The sequence below is a fragment of the Humulus lupulus genome, chromosome 6 (genome assembly GCF_963169125.1).
Source record: "Humulus lupulus chromosome 6, drHumLupu1.1, whole genome shotgun sequence".
NCBI classification, from domain to species: Eukaryota; Viridiplantae; Streptophyta; class Magnoliopsida; order Rosales; family Cannabaceae; genus Humulus; species Humulus lupulus.
In genome coordinates, this window is record NC_084798.1 from 22,400,458 (window position 1) to 22,418,259 (window position 17,802).

The 17,802-nt window shown below is 36.4% G+C and overlaps 2 protein-coding genes across 2 annotated transcripts; one reads left to right on the forward strand and one right to left on the reverse strand.

Moving 5' to 3' along the window:
• Positions 1–11,349: 11,349 nt before the first annotated feature.
• On the reverse strand, positions 11,350–11,891 carry LOC133781883 (auxin-induced protein 15A-like). The gene has a single exon (XM_062220990.1). It carries the CDS (start codon positions 11,789–11,791, stop codon positions 11,513–11,515), a length of 279 nt encoding a protein of 92 aa, XP_062076974.1. The 5' UTR covers positions 11,792–11,891; the 3' UTR covers positions 11,350–11,512.
• A 1,254-nt stretch (positions 11,892–13,145) lies between these two features.
• Positions 13,146–13,627, forward strand: LOC133781882 (auxin-responsive protein SAUR21-like). The gene has a single exon (XM_062220989.1). The coding sequence runs from the start codon at positions 13,244–13,246 to the stop codon at positions 13,538–13,540; it is 297 nt and encodes a 98-aa protein (XP_062076973.1). The 5' UTR covers positions 13,146–13,243; the 3' UTR covers positions 13,541–13,627.
• Positions 13,628–17,802: the final 4,175 nt, after the last annotated feature.

A 17,802-nucleotide genomic window follows, 5' to 3' on the forward strand; every position in this document is an offset into this window, starting at 1 on the left:
AGTAATCTTTTACTGATGTAATAAACGGGTCTTTGCACCCTCTCTTCTTCTCGGACGAGCACTGCACTTATCGCGTGTTCGGTAGTTGAAAGGTATAGGTACAGTATTTCCCCCGTTTCAGGTTTTGACAGGATGGGTGGTTCCGCAAGGTGCTTTTTGAGCTCCTGAAAGGCCAGCTCGCATTCCTCTGTCCATTCAAACTTCTTACCTCCTCTCAGTAAGTTGAAAAATGGAAGACCCCGATCAGTAGACTTCGAGATGAATCTGCTTAAGGCCGCCATCCTGCCAGTCAGACTTTGGACATCCTTGTGCCTTCGAGGTGAGGGCATGTCAATCAGGGCCTTGATCTTGTCGGGGTTAGCCTCGATTCCACGAGAGTTCACAATAAAGCCCAGAAATTTTCCTGAAGATACCCCAAAAGTGCACTTCTGAGGATTTAGCTTCATGTTATACTTCCTGAGCACGCCGAAGCACTCTTCGAGGTCATCAACATGGTTCTTGTTGAGTTGAGACTTTACAAGCATGTCATCAACATAAACCTCCATGTTGTTCCCTATTTGTTCTGAAAACATCATGTTTACGAGCCGCTGGTATGTGGCTCCAGCATTCTTGAGCCCGAATGGCATGACATTATAGCAGTATAGCCCTTTATCCGTGATGAAGCTCATATGTTCTTGGTCGGGGGCATGCATGGGAATCTGGTTATATCCAGAATAAGCATCCATGAACGACATCAGGCCATGCCTCGCCGTGGCATCTACGAGCTGGTCAATCCTTGGTAACAGAAAACAGTCTTTTGGGCAAGCTTTGTTGAGATCTGAGTAGTCAATACAGGTTCTCCACGTCCCATTGGGCTTTGGGACCAACACCGAATTGGCTACCCAGTCAGGGTAAAAGGTATCCCTAATGAATCGGTTTGCCTTTAACCTGTCAACCTCCTCTTTTAACGCCTTCTTTCTGTCTTCGTCCAACTGTCTTCGCTTTTGTTGCTTCGGAGGAAAGCTTTTGTCTATGTTTAGTGCGTGGCTTGCTACATTCGGGCTTATCCCCACCATGTCTGAGTGCGACCACGCGAAGACATCCTGGTTTTTCTTCAAAAAACAAATTAATTGCTATTTTGCCTCGTCTTGGAGGTGTTTTCCGACCTTCACCTTCTTCGAGGGATCAGCTTCCTCGAGCTGAATTTCTTCGAGCTCCTCTAAAGGTTCGAGGTCAACTTTCTCCTCAATCCTCGGATCGATCTCTTCGTCAATCTCTAAGACCGTTCCGTCTTTGTTTTGTACGATGACGAGTGCTTGAGCGTTCGTTTGTTTCTTTCCCCTCAAGGAGATGCTATAGCATTCCCTCCCTGCCAATTGGTCTCCTTTTAATGTCCCGACTCCGCTAGGGGTCGGGAACTTAAGGGCCAGATGCCTTACTGATGAGACTGCCCCCAGCCCGACCAGAGCGGGTCTCCCAAGCAGCACATTGTAGGCAGATGGTAAGTCTACTACCACGAACTCCATTATCTTGGTCACCGACACTGGATAGTCTCCCAAGGTCATGGGGAGCTCAATGGATCCCATACAGGCAGTTCCTTCTCCTGAAAAGCCGTACAAAGTAGTTGCACATGCTTTCAGGTCGCGAAGGGAGAGTCCCATCTTCTAGAGGGTTGCTTTATAATGGATGTTGACTGAGCTCCCATTATCTATGAGAACTCGGTGGACCCTTTTATTGGCCAACTGAAGAGTAATAACCAGCGGATCATGATGAGGGAACTGAACATGGGAGGCGTCTTCCTTGGTGAAGGTTATTGGTTGTGTTTCAATCCTCTGGCTTTTTGGTGCCCTAGGTTCGGGTTCATAAGGAGACTCGTCCCCTGTCTTCAACTCGTTAACATACCTCTTTTGGGCCTTCCTGCCCCCTCCTGCGAGATGAGGCCCTCCCGAGATGGTTATTACATCCTCTCCATCTATCGGTGGGGGCCTGTCTTCTTCCCGAGATCGGGAGTTATTGTTTTGTGTGGTCGGAGGCGCGGCTACTCTCTGGCTCGTGGCCGCCTGACCAGTATTCTGGTTTTTGACATAATGCCGGAAGTAACCTCTCGAGATCAACCCTTCGATCTCGTCCTTCAGTTGTCGACATTCATCGGTTGTATGTTCGGTGTCTCTGTGGAACCGACAATATTTACTGGAATCCCTCTTGGATTTTTTATTTCTCATCGGGTCTGGGCGCCTAAAGGGGACCTGGTTCTCATTAGCCAGGTATATGTTCTCCCGAGACTCATTGAGCTCGGTGTATACTCTATACACGGAGAAATACCTCTCCCCTTTCTTTTTCTTTCCTCCCTCAGCTTCGGGGTTACTTCCTTCGTTCTTTTTCCTCTTGGAGGGGTTCTCCGTGGCAGGCTTTGGAGCTGCTGGGTCCGCCGAGGTTGAGGCAGAGTTGATGTTTATCGTTGTAGTTTAGGACTGGGAGGTCGCTTTGAGCGTCGACCTCGCTTCCTCTACATTGACAAACCTCTATGCTCGTCTGTTAAACTCGGTTATTGACCTTACCGGTTTCCCTTGCATGTCATCCCAAAGGGCACTTCCCGGTAATACGCCAGCTCGGATAGCCATGAAGTGTCCACTGTCATCCACATCCCGAGCTCGGGCTACTTCCAGATTAAATCTTGTTAAGTAACTTTTTAGTGTTTCGCCCGATTGTTGTCGGACGTTAGTTAAGGTGGATGCTTCTGGTCTGACCCCCACCATTGCTCTGAACTGCTTCTTAAAGTCTTTAGACAACTGCTCCCAAGAGGTTATTGAGTGTCTCTTATACTTTTCGAACCAACTTTTAGCAGGTCCTGTCAATGATGTTGGAAACAACATGCACCTGAGCTCGTAACCCACGTTACTGGCTCTCATGATAGTGTTGAACGTGCTCAGGTGACTACACGGATAGGTCTTTCCTTCAAACGTAGGGACGTGAGGAATTCGAAACCCTTGAGGAAATTGAGTGTCATAAATATGGGGAGCAAACGGCTCGAGCTCCTCATCAGAGTCCTCATATCGACCATTTCCTCGTTCATTCTTTAAAAGCCTAAAGGCTCTTTCGAGCTGATCGATTATTTCCTGGACTGGGTCAGTAGGAGGTGCTGTCTGGAATTGATTGTCATCAATCGTGATTCCAGGCTCGCGTCTCCGCAAGGGATCTCTACGCCTATTCAAGCGATCCCTTAGGTCCGAATTTGTTTGCTCTCCATTACCCCGACTCTGGTTCAGGTGATTTCGCAGGTCGGGACGATTCTTGCGGCTTCCAGTGTTATTACGACCTCGGTCATGTTTACTAACGGACCTGGTCTCTCCGGACTCATCACTGGTGAAGCTCATTACTCGGTTATTCCGTGATGGATTCTTTCTATGTCGCCTCATCTCCGCTGTGCGAGACCGAGACGTTTGAATTTTCTCAGATGGAGCACCTCTCCGCTCCTGGAAAGTCTCCCTGTTTCCTTGTCTTTCCCCCGCACGCCCTTCATTCTGATCTCGAACAGGTTGAGCGTTCCTGCGAGAGGGGGAAGGATATCTTATGGGTGACGGAGGAAACCGTATAGGCGACGGTGGCTGCCACCCTTGTCGCGGCCTAGAGGGTCCGGAATTCGCCCGAGATGGGTCGGTCACATTTGGTGCGCTCCCAGGTACCTGAGTCCGAGCCTCTGCAGGGGTTCGGTTATTCTCAGCTCCTGCAGGCACTTCCACAGGCGGGTTAGCCGGGGCCCGAGCTCAAGTACTCCTTTAGGGCCTAGGTGGAGCGAATGGCTCCGGTGGTGCCAGAGGTTGAGTCGGCCTCCTTGTGGCAGCATCCTTTCGTGGACGCCCGCGGGGCCTCCGGGGAGGAACATGCACGTCCCTTGGAGGAGAGACTTGGTTTTCGCGCGGAGGCGGGGGCTGAGCCACCTGCGCCTCTGCGGCTATCCTTGTCAACTCCTCATTCCGTTTGTTGGCCTCTGCCAACAGCTGCTTCAGTTGTCGGTTTTCAAGTTCCACAATAGGAACGTACCGCTTCGGATTGTAGTACATATCCTCATCCCTTGGTGGAGGGGGTGGTCCCCGGGAATCAGAGGACCCACTTCTCTCCTCAACATCCGGGTTTTCCATTGGTTGTTTTCCAGGACATCTTGGGTAATTTTCTTCAGGTGTGTTCTGATTGTATGTCGCCATGATTTTCTCAGGGATGAATGCTTAAGGCTCTCAATGAAAGCACCAAACTGTCGACGCCATTTTTCATCAACAGTGAAAGAAGAGCACGTAAACAATAACTGATAATGGCCAATTTAAATACAACAACACAAACACACGATTTTTACGTGGTTCAGCAGTTAAATCTGCCTAGTCCACGAGTCTCTGTTATTAAACTCAAGATTATCTCTAAAAATTCTTCAGCATGAATTCTTTAGAGTTTTCTCTCAAGGTTCAGCCTTTCGGTCCCTTACAATGGGGCATGACCCTTCTATTTATAGAGAAGGCTGCAGAATACTATCCCACATATTTTGGGTAGTTACTCTTTTTGTGAATAAAATTAATGGCTTCAAATGCCTATAATCAGATATAAAAGGAAACGTCCCCTGAAGACCAGGGGACGTATAACTGACCAAATAATATCCCACGATTCTAGGGGATTTACAGTGATAAATGAGGATTGCATCTCGTATGGACAACACTTATAGATATTCAAGGTGGTTATCATATATCTCCAAGGCTTTAGCTTCCCAGGTTTCCCGTCATTTTTTGAGCTAGAGACATCTCCCGAGGTCACATGGCTTTCGAGATTGTATGTGTGTCGAGCTCGGGACCCCTGATCCAAGGTCATCTCTGAAGACGGATGCGTCCCCGGAGCTACCTTTCGAGATCATGAACACTCCGAGGTCACCATACTCGAAGTCGTCTATGTCTTGCAGGATCGATATTCAATCCTGGAGCATACTTCAAACCTTATGAGTCCACTTGCTGCTAATCCACCTTTCGAGGTCATATTTAACATAGCTCGAAATCTGGGTATAACAAATCTACTGTCAATTAACAAAAAATTATTTTTTTTAAAAAAACTAGCAAGAAACTTAAATTTAAAATTCACGTATGATATTTAATATTATATTAAACATATAATATATAATCTCTTGTTGTCACTCTCAAATTAAAAAATTAGAACAAATATAAACTTAAACAAAAATAAATAAATTATTTAATTAAAATATGATATTTATTTAAAATTTATATGACATTAATATAAATTTAATTAAAATAATTAATAAGTTTTATAAATAAAACTAAATAAACATGCATACTGCACGTTGTTTGTATCTAATATATATAAATAACACAAAATATATTTAAGAGAGATAGATGAGAAAATTGATGTTTTGCTTTGAAGTATATTAAATTTTTTTTTTATTTTAGTATGCAAGACCATTTATAAAAAAAAATTAGGTATCTCATTTATGTCTAATATGGGAGATTTTTTTGCCATTTATTGTTATATTGTAACATATTTTAAAAAATTAGTCTTTCTTTTATTAAAGAAAAAAGAAAAAAAAACCTTACCGGGTCGAGTCTGACCTGCTCCATCACATCCGGGGCAGGTCTGACCCGACCCGCATCAAATGCCTTAACGGGGCAGGTCTGACCCGACCCGCATTAAATGCCTTAATAGGGCGGTTCGGGTTGGGGCATAAGCTTAGCAGGTCAAGATGGATCTTTAGCGAGATGGGGCTGACCCGCCCCATTTACATCCCTAATTATTTTTATACGATACTATATTTGGTTTTAGTATTAATTAAGATGTGGTATTTACAAAATAAAATAACATTGACAATTATAATTTCAAATAATATCACATTTCAAAATCACTAGAGAGAAAGTGAGGAGATGAAATAATATGAGCTAAAAAAGAGAGAGAAAAATAAAATTGTATGATAAAAATGTGACAAAAATTATATATGTTTGGTCCAAAAAGTTACCAAATGATCTTATCCCATATTTTGGCTATGGGTTGTATATGAGATGAGATCACTTAAGTATATAATGAAACCACTTGGGGTACCTATAAAAAATACATTCTAGCACTTAAATCAGCAAGGATCCTATAAGATTAGAAAGATTTATCTTGATTGGTCCACATCGTTAACAAATAAGCGGCACAATTCAAATAACATAGTTCTAACTAACATTCGATCATTCCCAAACTTTGAGGGTCTGGCAAGAACAACCTTTGATAGGGTCGGGTGAGCTCTAATCTTCAAGCAATACAATCATTTTCTATTAACTTGTTCAGTGTTAGCAAACTTAATTATAATTAAGTAAAGATATTTGCTACTAAAATATCTAAGTTGTTGCAATTGAAGCACTTAAATACATTAGTCTATTTTTACGGTGAAAATATCTTCTATCAACTATTATATTATTTATATAATATGATATTTAAATTAAATAATGTGACAAAAGTGTGTAACGTCCCAAATTTCCTAATAAGGCTTAGGGCCTTGATTAGGAGGTCAGGATGACAAATTATGTGATTATATGATATATATATATGTGCATCATTACGTGATTATGTGAGTAATATTATAAATGACTTGATATGCATGTTTATGTGTATTAAATATGCATGTGGGCCCATTTCTGTTTAATTAGACAATTATTGTAATTTGGCTAGTTAAGGGTATATTTAGCATATATGCGGTATGTGTGTGGTATTACATTTCTATATGGATATGTTTGGATTACTCGGCATAAGACGATCCTAGGGAGCAAGCTAGTGGGAAAGTCACAATAGGACTCATACTTGACTCGGAGTGAGTCAAGGGGTATATTGGGTATTTAGCACATTGTCAGTATATTGGGTAATGGGAATGATTATTTGATGATATATTGGGAGTTAGTGAGATCATGAGGGAATTCTGGGAATTTTGACTATTTTACCCTGGGGGCGTTTTTGGGATCCCGAGCATTAGGATTTGTTTGGGTTACTTAAGCTTGAAGTAACCTGTCAAAAATAAAAAGAACATTCTCTCTCTCTCTCTCTCTCTCTCTCTCTCCCGTTCCCTTTGTGACATCGTTCGCATTTTCGAAGGAAACTCGAGTTTTAGGACTTGGATTCAGGCAAGGATCGAGGCATAACGATTCTAGGGAAGATTAGAAGCATATTAGTCGAATGATTTAGTTGGGAAACAACTCAATCAAAGGTAATCCAAGTTTTGAGTTTTCGAGTTTTTAAGCTTTGATTGGATTTTATGTTTTGATGAGTTTTTGAGTTGTTTGAGAGTTGGGTTTTTGTAACGTCCTACTACCCAGGGACTGTTACGGTGTGCAATTTAAACAGTGTTAAACTCGCTAATTGAGTCATTTGGCCATAATCATGTAACTAAGTAAGATTAACGGTTTAGGATTAAATTTTTTTGTTAAGATACATGTTTCACTAAAACGTTTACTGTATACATTGGGATCCTAAAAATATAATTTAAATGTTAATTACAACAAAAGATTTACAACCAGCCGACCTAAGCGGCAAAATAGGGTTTAACCCTAGTTCCTCTTTAAACCCTCGGCCGTGGTGGTCGAGCAGCCGCATATGTACACATCGTCACCTAAGCTCTCCAACTCAAGAATGGTCCAGCTTGTTAGGAACAAGTTTCCTAATATGCAGCGGAATGGTGGTATGGTTGGCCCAGTGTACAACAAATTTTTTTTTACATATATAAACTACCTTTAAATATGCGGATCCATTAATATACATACATTAATCATAAACAAGATAAGGATAGAATTCATACCTCTTGAAGCCTATCAAGTGTCCTTGCTATCTTTTCGTATTTAGAACGATCTTCCTATCCAAGCCGCTCCCACGTACTCACACCAAGATCTTCCAAAGCGTTCTCTACACCTCAAGAAATGTGTGGGCACTTAGAGAATGAATGATAGTTTATTTGTGATTCTACTTGATGTACTCAACACATGAGATCAAGAGAATAGGCCTGAGAATTGGTTCTTTATTTTCAGGGAGAGAAAACTATCGTTCTATTTTTCACAGAGCGGATGTTCAGAGTTGTCTCACATCATTTATCTGAATAATTTTCTGATTAGTCATACTTAAAAGAAAATATTCAAATTTTAAAAAATAAATCTGTAACCATTTTACAATTTACTTTTTAATTAATTAATTATTCTATTAATGAAAAAAAATCCAAAAACCAATTTTTGAATTATCCATTAATTAATTAATTAAATAAATAAAATTGAAAATCCCATCCCTGAAAAATGCTGGCCCTACACGCCACACACAGTGTGTCAACATGTAGCTTCCTAATTTCTAGGGATATTGGTTTTTCAAGTTTTATTTAATTATTTATTCAAATTACTTTGTCAGATAAGATCTAACAACCTGATAACTAATTCAAATTTGAATTCAAATTAATTATCTTTTTAATTAATTATCAAATATAATTAATTATTTGAATAAACATTAATCTTTTAAATTCAAATCCAATTTGAACTTATCAAATTATTATCTCCCACTCAAATAAAGATATTTAATTAATTCTACTAATTAATTAAATCCAAATTTTTGAAAAATAAATATTTAATTTATTATAATTTCAAAAATTATAATTAATTAATTATTTAATTAAATTTCGAAAATTAATTTAATTATTTAATATAATTTCGAAAATTATACAATAATTAAATATTAATTAATTTTGTTAACTACAACTAATTTGTAATTAATTAATTAATCACTATTATCATATAATTGCATATTTGGCCTGAAGAACAAGTTTCTTCTTAAATATGTCTTTAAACTATTTTCCCTTCATTTCAACTCTTACCTTGAACAGTGTTGATAGAGCCGCTATGGGGACTTATGGACCTATAATTCCAAGCTCCAATAAATTTGAGATTATTAATTAAACTCTTTAATCATAAAGCGTCCATTGATATAATCATTGTATACAACTTGACCCTCTAATAATGGTTCATAATTAATCGGGAATAAAATTATCGTTTTACCCTTTTAATTATCTCTTGTTTCCTTAAGTACCATTGACTCTACTAGTGAAGGTTAATTCATAACTAAATTATGAATTTGAGCTCAATAACCTTTCAGTCCCAAAAGTCAACCCTTAAGAGAACCATCATTCAATCTCTTGCGAGAAGGTATAGATTCTATATCTGTATACTATGTCCCCAGCCATCTATATTAATGAGTTCCCAAAACAAAAGTTTCTAGCCTGATCATTCTGACAAACCCTAACAAGTGAATCAAAGAACTCAAATAACATAAACAGGAGTTCATAGTAACTTAAGAATTAAGATCTATTTGTATATGATCATCAGTTGATATGTTTAATTAATACTTCGAAATGGTATTTAACTAAGTATTAATAAACATATCTGATCCAGTTCTATATATTCTCTAATATATAAAGCACCTCCACTAAAATGTCCTACCACACTAGTGATCCGGATCTAGATCACATGTATTCATAATACTAGTGGACCGTACTTGCAGTAATTAATCTAAAGATTCCATAACTTTATTTTACTGCGAACTATTCAAGTTCATTTATCTCAAACACAATCCTCTCGTACTAATACGTGTTTGAGATCACATATATGAACTTAGGAATTTTCCTGATATTTACATAATATTATCATAGAATAATACAGTCCATAAAATATATGCATAACAAATTCAATTTATTTATTTATTTCAAAAAACAATGTATACTACATATGCTTTCAGGGCACATTTCCAACACAACTTTCTTTTGCCTTTACTTGCACCACATAGCACTCGTAAGTCGAAGCTCAGCAAGAAAACTCAATATGCTCATGAACAAGTAATAACATGTTACTAAGTCATAATAGGCATGCCTAGCAATAATAGCGCCATTCATGCATGCGAATAAGTTCAAATAATGGTTGTGGGCCTTGCCCTTTGTATAAATGATTTATGGGCCCTGCCCTTTGTATTGATGACTTTCAGATCATAATGAAAATAGATGACCAATATGTCCATCTAAAATAAGTGACAATTAAGTCACACACTGGGGCTCTGCACCCTAATCAGATGAGTGAATATCGCTTTATGATTTTGGTAATCATACTGAGGCTTGTAGCCCAAATCAGATGAGTGATTAATACTTTGAGATTCTAGTAATCATGTTGGGGCTTGTATCTCTAATGAGATGAGTGAGTCACACTTTGGGCACCGCACCCTAATCAGATGAGTGACTATGGAGTCACAAACTTGGGCTTTGCACCCTAATCAGATGAGTGACTATGGAGTAACAAACTTGGGATTTACACCCTAATCAGATGAGTGACTAATGAGTGAGTCACGAACTTGGGCTCCGCACCCTTAGCCATGTGACAATGTAGTCACCTGGGCCTTTTTGGCCTTGGCTCTAAGTAACTAGCCATTAGACTAGACAAGCGTTTTTAGTTGGTTCGTTACATTTTGATAGAGTGGGAAAGGAAAATATAGAAGCACTCATAAGAAATTATATTTATTTATAACTATACCTCATATATTTCCTAAACTAGGTTTAAAATTAATTTTTTATATATATAATGATAGTAGTATAAGTCTCATTTATTAAACATTGAAAATTTAAAAAAAAACTATTAATTTGAATTTTCTTAATAAATAAATAATCAAATAAAAATATAAAAATTTAATACAATCTTAAATATAAATTTATGAACAATTAATTAAAAAGTACAATAAACTTTGTTTCATAGTATATTCTAATTTACTTTTATAAATTTATTTTAAGCTGACCCTTTGCCGAGAAGTAATGCAGCATAGTGTTGCTATCTCTTTTTATGTCTTGATCTAATTCCAGTTGAATAATGTGCTGTTTCAGCTCATGTTTAGTACTTAACCAAATAGACCAATGGATTTTGATAAATCATAGTAAAAAGACATTGTCTTATGGCAACAAGTTGTTAAGAACTACTTGGCTCTTATAGATATTAGCTGCATTGACAGTTAAGTAAGTTTGGTTATGTGCTTCAAAGGCAACTGACCTGACTCCCGTGGATTAGACTAGGAGTCTAGGAGTTATTATTATGTTTCCTATATGATAAGTTTCTTTCTACAAGGTAATTGTAGCCAAAAAATCTAGCTTAATCAAAGAAACAACTCATTGGACTCCATTTACACTCATGAGTGATAGTTTCTTACTCATCCTCATACATGTAGTCTTTGATTAAACTAAACTATAAATGGAAGCAAGAATTTTGCAAGAATTTTGTTAGTTTGAAGCTAGTCATATAAAATATAAGTGTAAATGAGAATAATTCAGTGTCAAGATCAACAAACTAAAAGTAGGTAAAGTTTTGGAATGGTATTCATCTATCTTAATCTCAGGGACAGCTTTTTTGTTGATCCCCAAGGAAAAATATATACATGTATTGGCATTGTTTGCCTTACAAAATTGTAACAATCATTTCTATTAGAGATTGTCAATAATGAGTGTGTATGCTAATCACTAGGCACTCAAGCGAGAAATAAGATCGATGAAGGCATCTTCTCTGCATGGAATTGTAAGAGCTCCCATTGGATGATCGAATCCGAATTCTTCTTCAGCTTGACTGAGCAAGTCTTGGAATGATGGCTGGTTCAAATATGATAAAGGGATCACAAATCTCTTCATTCTGTTTTCCCCAACATAAACAGCCAAATACCCTTTTGGAACATCTTTTGAACTTGAAAAAGGTCTCTGGATCAGCTTCTTAGCATGAACTACACTTGGAAATCGAAAACCCATTCTTGTGATTGTCTCTAAAGGAAGAAGAAAGAAGAGAAGGTGAAGAAATAAAAGAGATCTCAAAGGGTTTGCAAGGAAAGCTGAATACTTGAGAATGTGAAAATGTGAAGTGTTAGTGAACCCAATCTTGTGTGTATATATACACTTTCAAGACCCTTAAAAGACCCTTGATGGGATATATCTAGATGGGGTCTATTGAACGGACTAGTCCTTAAGAAATCGCATGTGCTATTGCCATCCTACTCACCAATGCTTATGTTTTATGTTCACGTAGTTGTGTGGCCAAAAGCCTTCATATCCAGCTTGTTGAAAAGAAAATAGAACAGCACCAGGCCCAACAGTCATTTTCTGATTTGGCCAACTCAAATATTATTTTTAAAAATTAAATAAGAAAAGAGTACAGATGTAACTTGCAGGATGTACAAGCTTCACTAGAATCACAGAACATGCAGAGGTACATTTTTGTTCATTATTTCTGTTGTTATGATTGAACTCTCTATCTAATGCATAGATATTTCAACCAATTCTGAACACAAATTGTGTAATAAAATGTCCAAGACATGTCCCCTACTGCAAGGGGCCACATATTTCGATTCAAAATATGCAACGTAACGTTTGATTTCTAATCTTCATATGATTCTCCACTGACTGCTGGTTTCTGCATTAAAAAACTTGTCATTATCAACTCTGCTGTCATCGCCCAATAACCTGATGATGACAAAGAAGATTACTATTTGTATTATATTTATAGCCTTTCTCTTCTTTGCAGGGTACTGTCTAGAAGATACAAATTGAGTTATATAGTGCAACTTTTTCTTCAACAGAAAACATAAGAAATAAAAAGATGGCCACATAAGTTTCAACCTTGTTTTCTAATTAAAAAAGTCTTTCTGTAGTAATTAAATTTTATTTAAATTACAAGTGGGGTTCTTGTAAAATATTGCACTCTTTTGAACTTTTTCTCATTGTTTTGCATTTTAGGATTTTAACCAGGTCGTGCTATAATTTAAATTAAATAGTTTTGTTTCAGCAAAACTATATTTATTTCTTCTCAGTTCTTCTTTTCTTTTTAAACAGGTCTCTTTCAATGTTTTGATTATTCTTATCTAAATGAATTTTCTCTTGTTCTTTTTTCAGTGCCTAGAAGTTACGAGTCTTTTTCTTATCAAGTAGTAATAACAACACAACATAAATAAAACCGTGGAGTCCCAACATGTTTTTCTCAAACAAATAATGGCCATATAAATCACAATTGAAGCCAAACTCACGAGACATTTCATATGCTTTTGTCTCTGAAAGAACCCCACACAACAAGTTACTACTCATAACAAGAGTGCATTCATGTATTTATAACCACATAGCTAAGTCATCTAAGTCCTCACTTTCTCTGCAACAAAATATTGTTGTGAACTCAAAACTTCCTCTCTCAATAAAATACATAGGAAGATCAGCATGGCATTTGGATTGCATGGTTTTGTTAAGGGTAAGAAGGCTCTCCAAAGATCACTTTCAGGCATCAAAGAAGCTTCTTTGAGCTCCAAAACCATTCCAAAAGGCTACTTTGCAGTGTATGTTGGAGAGGAGCAAAAGAAGCGTTATGTAGTACCTCTTTCCTACCTAAACGAGCCTGCATTTCAAGAATTGCTAAACATGGCTGAAGAAGAATTCGGATATGATCATCCAATGGGCGGACTCACAATTCCCTGCAGTGATGATATCTTCATTGATCTCACTTCCCAGTTGAATTGATTGTAAATCATAGAACTAATATAGTTTAGCATAAACAATTTTGTAGATCCTATACTTTGACCCTATAAAGGATACTTTTTTACTATACTTGCCAAAATTGTATATAGCAATTGCTCATTTGAGTCTACTTGTTCTCCTTTCATTAAAAATTAAACTGGGATCTTTGGAAAGATTTATGTCTATCTCATACTTACTTCATTCTGTTTTGCTTACTGCCATTTTCTATCAAATAATATCTGTTGTTGCGAAGACTAACAGAATATTATAAAACAAATCAAGTAACTATATTTATAATTGTTTATATTGAAGAAGTGAACAAGTGTTACTAGTTTTCCTGATACAGAGTTCTGCAAAATCTAAATGTTATTTTTCCTTTGTTGATCATAGAGCCCTTTCAGAACCCTGATACGCCTTTCAAATATATTGAAGAGTGAACAAGGTGTCTTAGTGATAGAATTTATAACAAACTTTATTGTATTATACTTTATTATATTAGATTGCATTGTATTATTTTATTTTTATACGATACCATATTTGGTTTTAGTATTCATTAAGATGTGGTATTTACAAAAAAAAAAATAACATTAACAATTATAATTTCAAATAATATCACATTTCAAAATGACTAGAGAGAAAGCGAGGAGATGAAATAATATGAGCTAAAATAAAGAGAGAGAAATAAACTTGTATGATAAAATGTGATAAATAAAATTATATATGTGTTCAGGGGTTCTAGTTGAACATTTAATAATAATATAAACAATATAATAAACTATCGATGATATGTGCTCAGGATGAATAAATAAAAAAAATAATAATAAATAAACAACACACATTTACGTGGTTCAGCAATATATGTATGATTATTGCATACATTCACGGTAGCAAGAATTGTCTTCTTATTATTGATAGAAGATTCCAACAAAGGAAGCATAGTCCATCATTTTTATCGCTTAAAGAGCTTAGAGAGATTTGTGGTATAAATTGCTTTTTGTATCTTAGGATGTTTATTTTGCTGAATATAGCTAGTTTATAGTAATTTTGTAGCAAGCTGGATTATGCAAGGTTAGAAACATATATGAATTTGTAGCAAGCTAGGTTATGCAAGGTTGGAAAATGTCTATATATATACATTTTGGTAGCTAGATTATGCAAGATTGGAAATATATCGACAATAGAGTTTGTAGTCAGGCTTGTGCAAGGTTGGAAATATATCTATATGGGTTAGGGTGAGAAGGCGTGATATAGGTTATGATGATCAACCTAGTCTGTTTGAGAAATGTTGGCTTAGGCTAAGAAGAGCTAGTTTATGGAGAGGCATGCTAATGATAAGTGTGGATCTTATCTTCCTTCCTTTATGTCCTTCGTTGCTTCTGTTGGTCATCCTTTTATAGGCCAGGACTGCTTGCTAGAGAAGCTAAAATGTAACTTGCAAGAAAATGCTAGAATGCAACACGTAGCTTGCAAGAGAAGGTTAACATGCCCCACGTGTTCTCTGCCAAAGCTTGTTTGTTTTTGTAAGCTTCCTTCATGGCATTCTTGTAATGAAAGCTATGTATCATGGGCATTCTCATTATTGCCCAATTCCCTTTTTAACCCTATCTATTATTTTATTCTTCAACATTAGCCCCCTTGCATGTGTGAAAATACTCGTAGCATTTTTACACATGCAAAGACTCTTCTTGATAACTCCTGTTTGCCGAGTGTCTCACCACTTATACCTTGCTAGATGTCCCTAAAAAAAATTGTCTATAAATAGGACATTGTATTAGTCTTGAATCACATCTTTCAAGCATTTCCCAATTCTTGTTGTGGTCATGTCCTCGGGAAGTAGTCCTTCTCAAATTTCAAACCTTGAATTCACTCATGACTTGAAGGATCTTCCTTCTAATGCCTTATCTTACATCAATGACTTGCGTAGGCGTGTCCATTCCTTAGAACGTTCTCTAACAAACACTAATGATGCCACTCGTGTTAGGGAGTCTGAATGTCGTAACCATTGTCGACAGCTTGATGATTTCAATGATCGCTTTGAATAAATGTCCTTTCGAATGGTTTCTCTGAAAACCGAGCTTCTCCAAGCTTATGCTACACTTTCTAGGAAATATTCTGAACTGAGATGCATCCACGCAGAATATGACAGGGAGATAGAGCTTCTTCACTCTCAATTTGATAAGGACGTAGAATTTTGGAAGAATGAGGTTCAAGTATGGTTCCGTCATTACCTTGATGTGAAGCATCCTGTCTCACTCGTGACTCCTAGCCCTTCTCAATATTCTCCTATTAACATGTTTGAAGTACCCATGCTAGGATTAGATTTTCCTTCGTCTTCTTAGGGTGTTGGTCCTCCTCGCCCTTGAAGGTTTTGTTCTGCTTGGAGGCACACATGGCTACGCAGCTTATAACCCTTGCATGAGTACTATGTTTATGATAAGCTTCTGACAAATTTTTAGCAGGCTCCTTTGTAATGAGCATATGCTCTTTTAATATTTATGAATAAAATAATAATGTGTGCCTTTTTAGATTTTGTTGATTTATTTATATATATATATATATATTTAACAAAAGACAAATTAGTACTCCAAGCATGCTCCACCTATTTTCTTAGGTTGTTCACCTCTGTTGTAGATTTGTAATCATAACTTAGCAGTCATGCACACTTTTTCCATGCTTTAAATATCTACATATAGTAGCATGCTCATAACAGTATCCTTGTATTTTTTTTGTTCGTTCCCACAACAGTGCTCTCCAAATTCTTTCCCTTTTTCCTCTTTTTTTTTTGGTTATGTCTTCTTCTTTTTCTCCAGAGAAAAATCAACCAACTAATGGGGTCACTATTCTCATTCCTCCAAAGAAAAGACGTACATACCATGACCCTAATATGAAATCCCAATATGAGATGCTAGCTGAACTTTTGACTACCAAGAAAGAGCTGGCTATTTTTAAAGGCCACACGGAGTACTTGTGTTCCTTGGTTACCATCTATCAGAATGATGCTGCTAACTGGCGCAACAAGTTTGTAGATGTAGAGAAGTGGAGAAGTACTCATTGAAGACCTTCAGGATGTTCTCTCCAAGCATGTTAGAGAGAGTTGCAGAACCTAGCTTTTTCTTAGCTTTGTTTGTTTTCCTATTTCCCTTTGTTTTTTTTAAGTTCGATCCAACCCAGTCCTACTTAGTACCATATTTTTAAGTAGACTGGGTCTATTTGGCTTTAAAGAAGGGAATTTGTGTTTTGGCAAAAAGGAATGGTGTTTAGCTACTTGTAACAAGGACTGTAATTCCTTTTTTTTTCTTCAAATAATATAACTATGTTGTTACGATTTTCATTCCCTCATTTTTCCAATTAACAATAATTTAAAATACTATAGTAATTGATACTTCAATATGCATAGACAAGCATACAACCAAAACATTTGGCTGGCTGTGTTGTTTTTTTTTTATGCATATATAAGCAGTGTACTTCTTATTTAGGAATGTATTTAGTAGGTTGTCTTTTATTTTATTTTTTTAAGAAATATATATATACATATATGGGTGCATTCTTAATGGTTACTACCCATAGATGGTTACTTTAATATTAACCATTGGATTAAGATCAATGGTTCATATTTATAGTTGTTAATTAATATTTCTAAAAATAAATTTTGATTTTTTCAAATTTTTGGAAGGGTTACCTAATGAAAAATGCGTATTTATTATGAAAATATAATATTGTAAACTTTTTCATTTTTCAAATGTATGTCAATTTCTAAATGTAACTAGTGTTTCTCATTGGTTGAAAACACTATTAATTATGGCAAAAAAAAACTAAATTCCAAATTAATATAGAAAAAAATATATTTACATGTTGGTGACTTGCTATACCAAGTCACTATGTTGTCACATCATCATAATTGTTAGTACCCATCTATAGCTAGTAACCATTCAGAAGTCTTCCATATATATATATATATAATATGTAAGCAAGGTGCCTTTTTTATATATATATACATAGGTTGAATGAGTACATGCATGTATGTGAGCATACTATATGTATATATAGCTTGCAACTCTTTTTTTTTCAAATATATTTCAACGTACGTGTGTATATATATATATTTATTAGTATACACATATATACGTATAGGTACGTGGACCATATATATATGAATCATTGTCAAAATATGAGTATTTGAATACTTTTTAAATTTAAACATATGATATATAATTATCTTCAAAATGTGATTATTTGAATACTTTAATTTAAAAATTCAAATATAT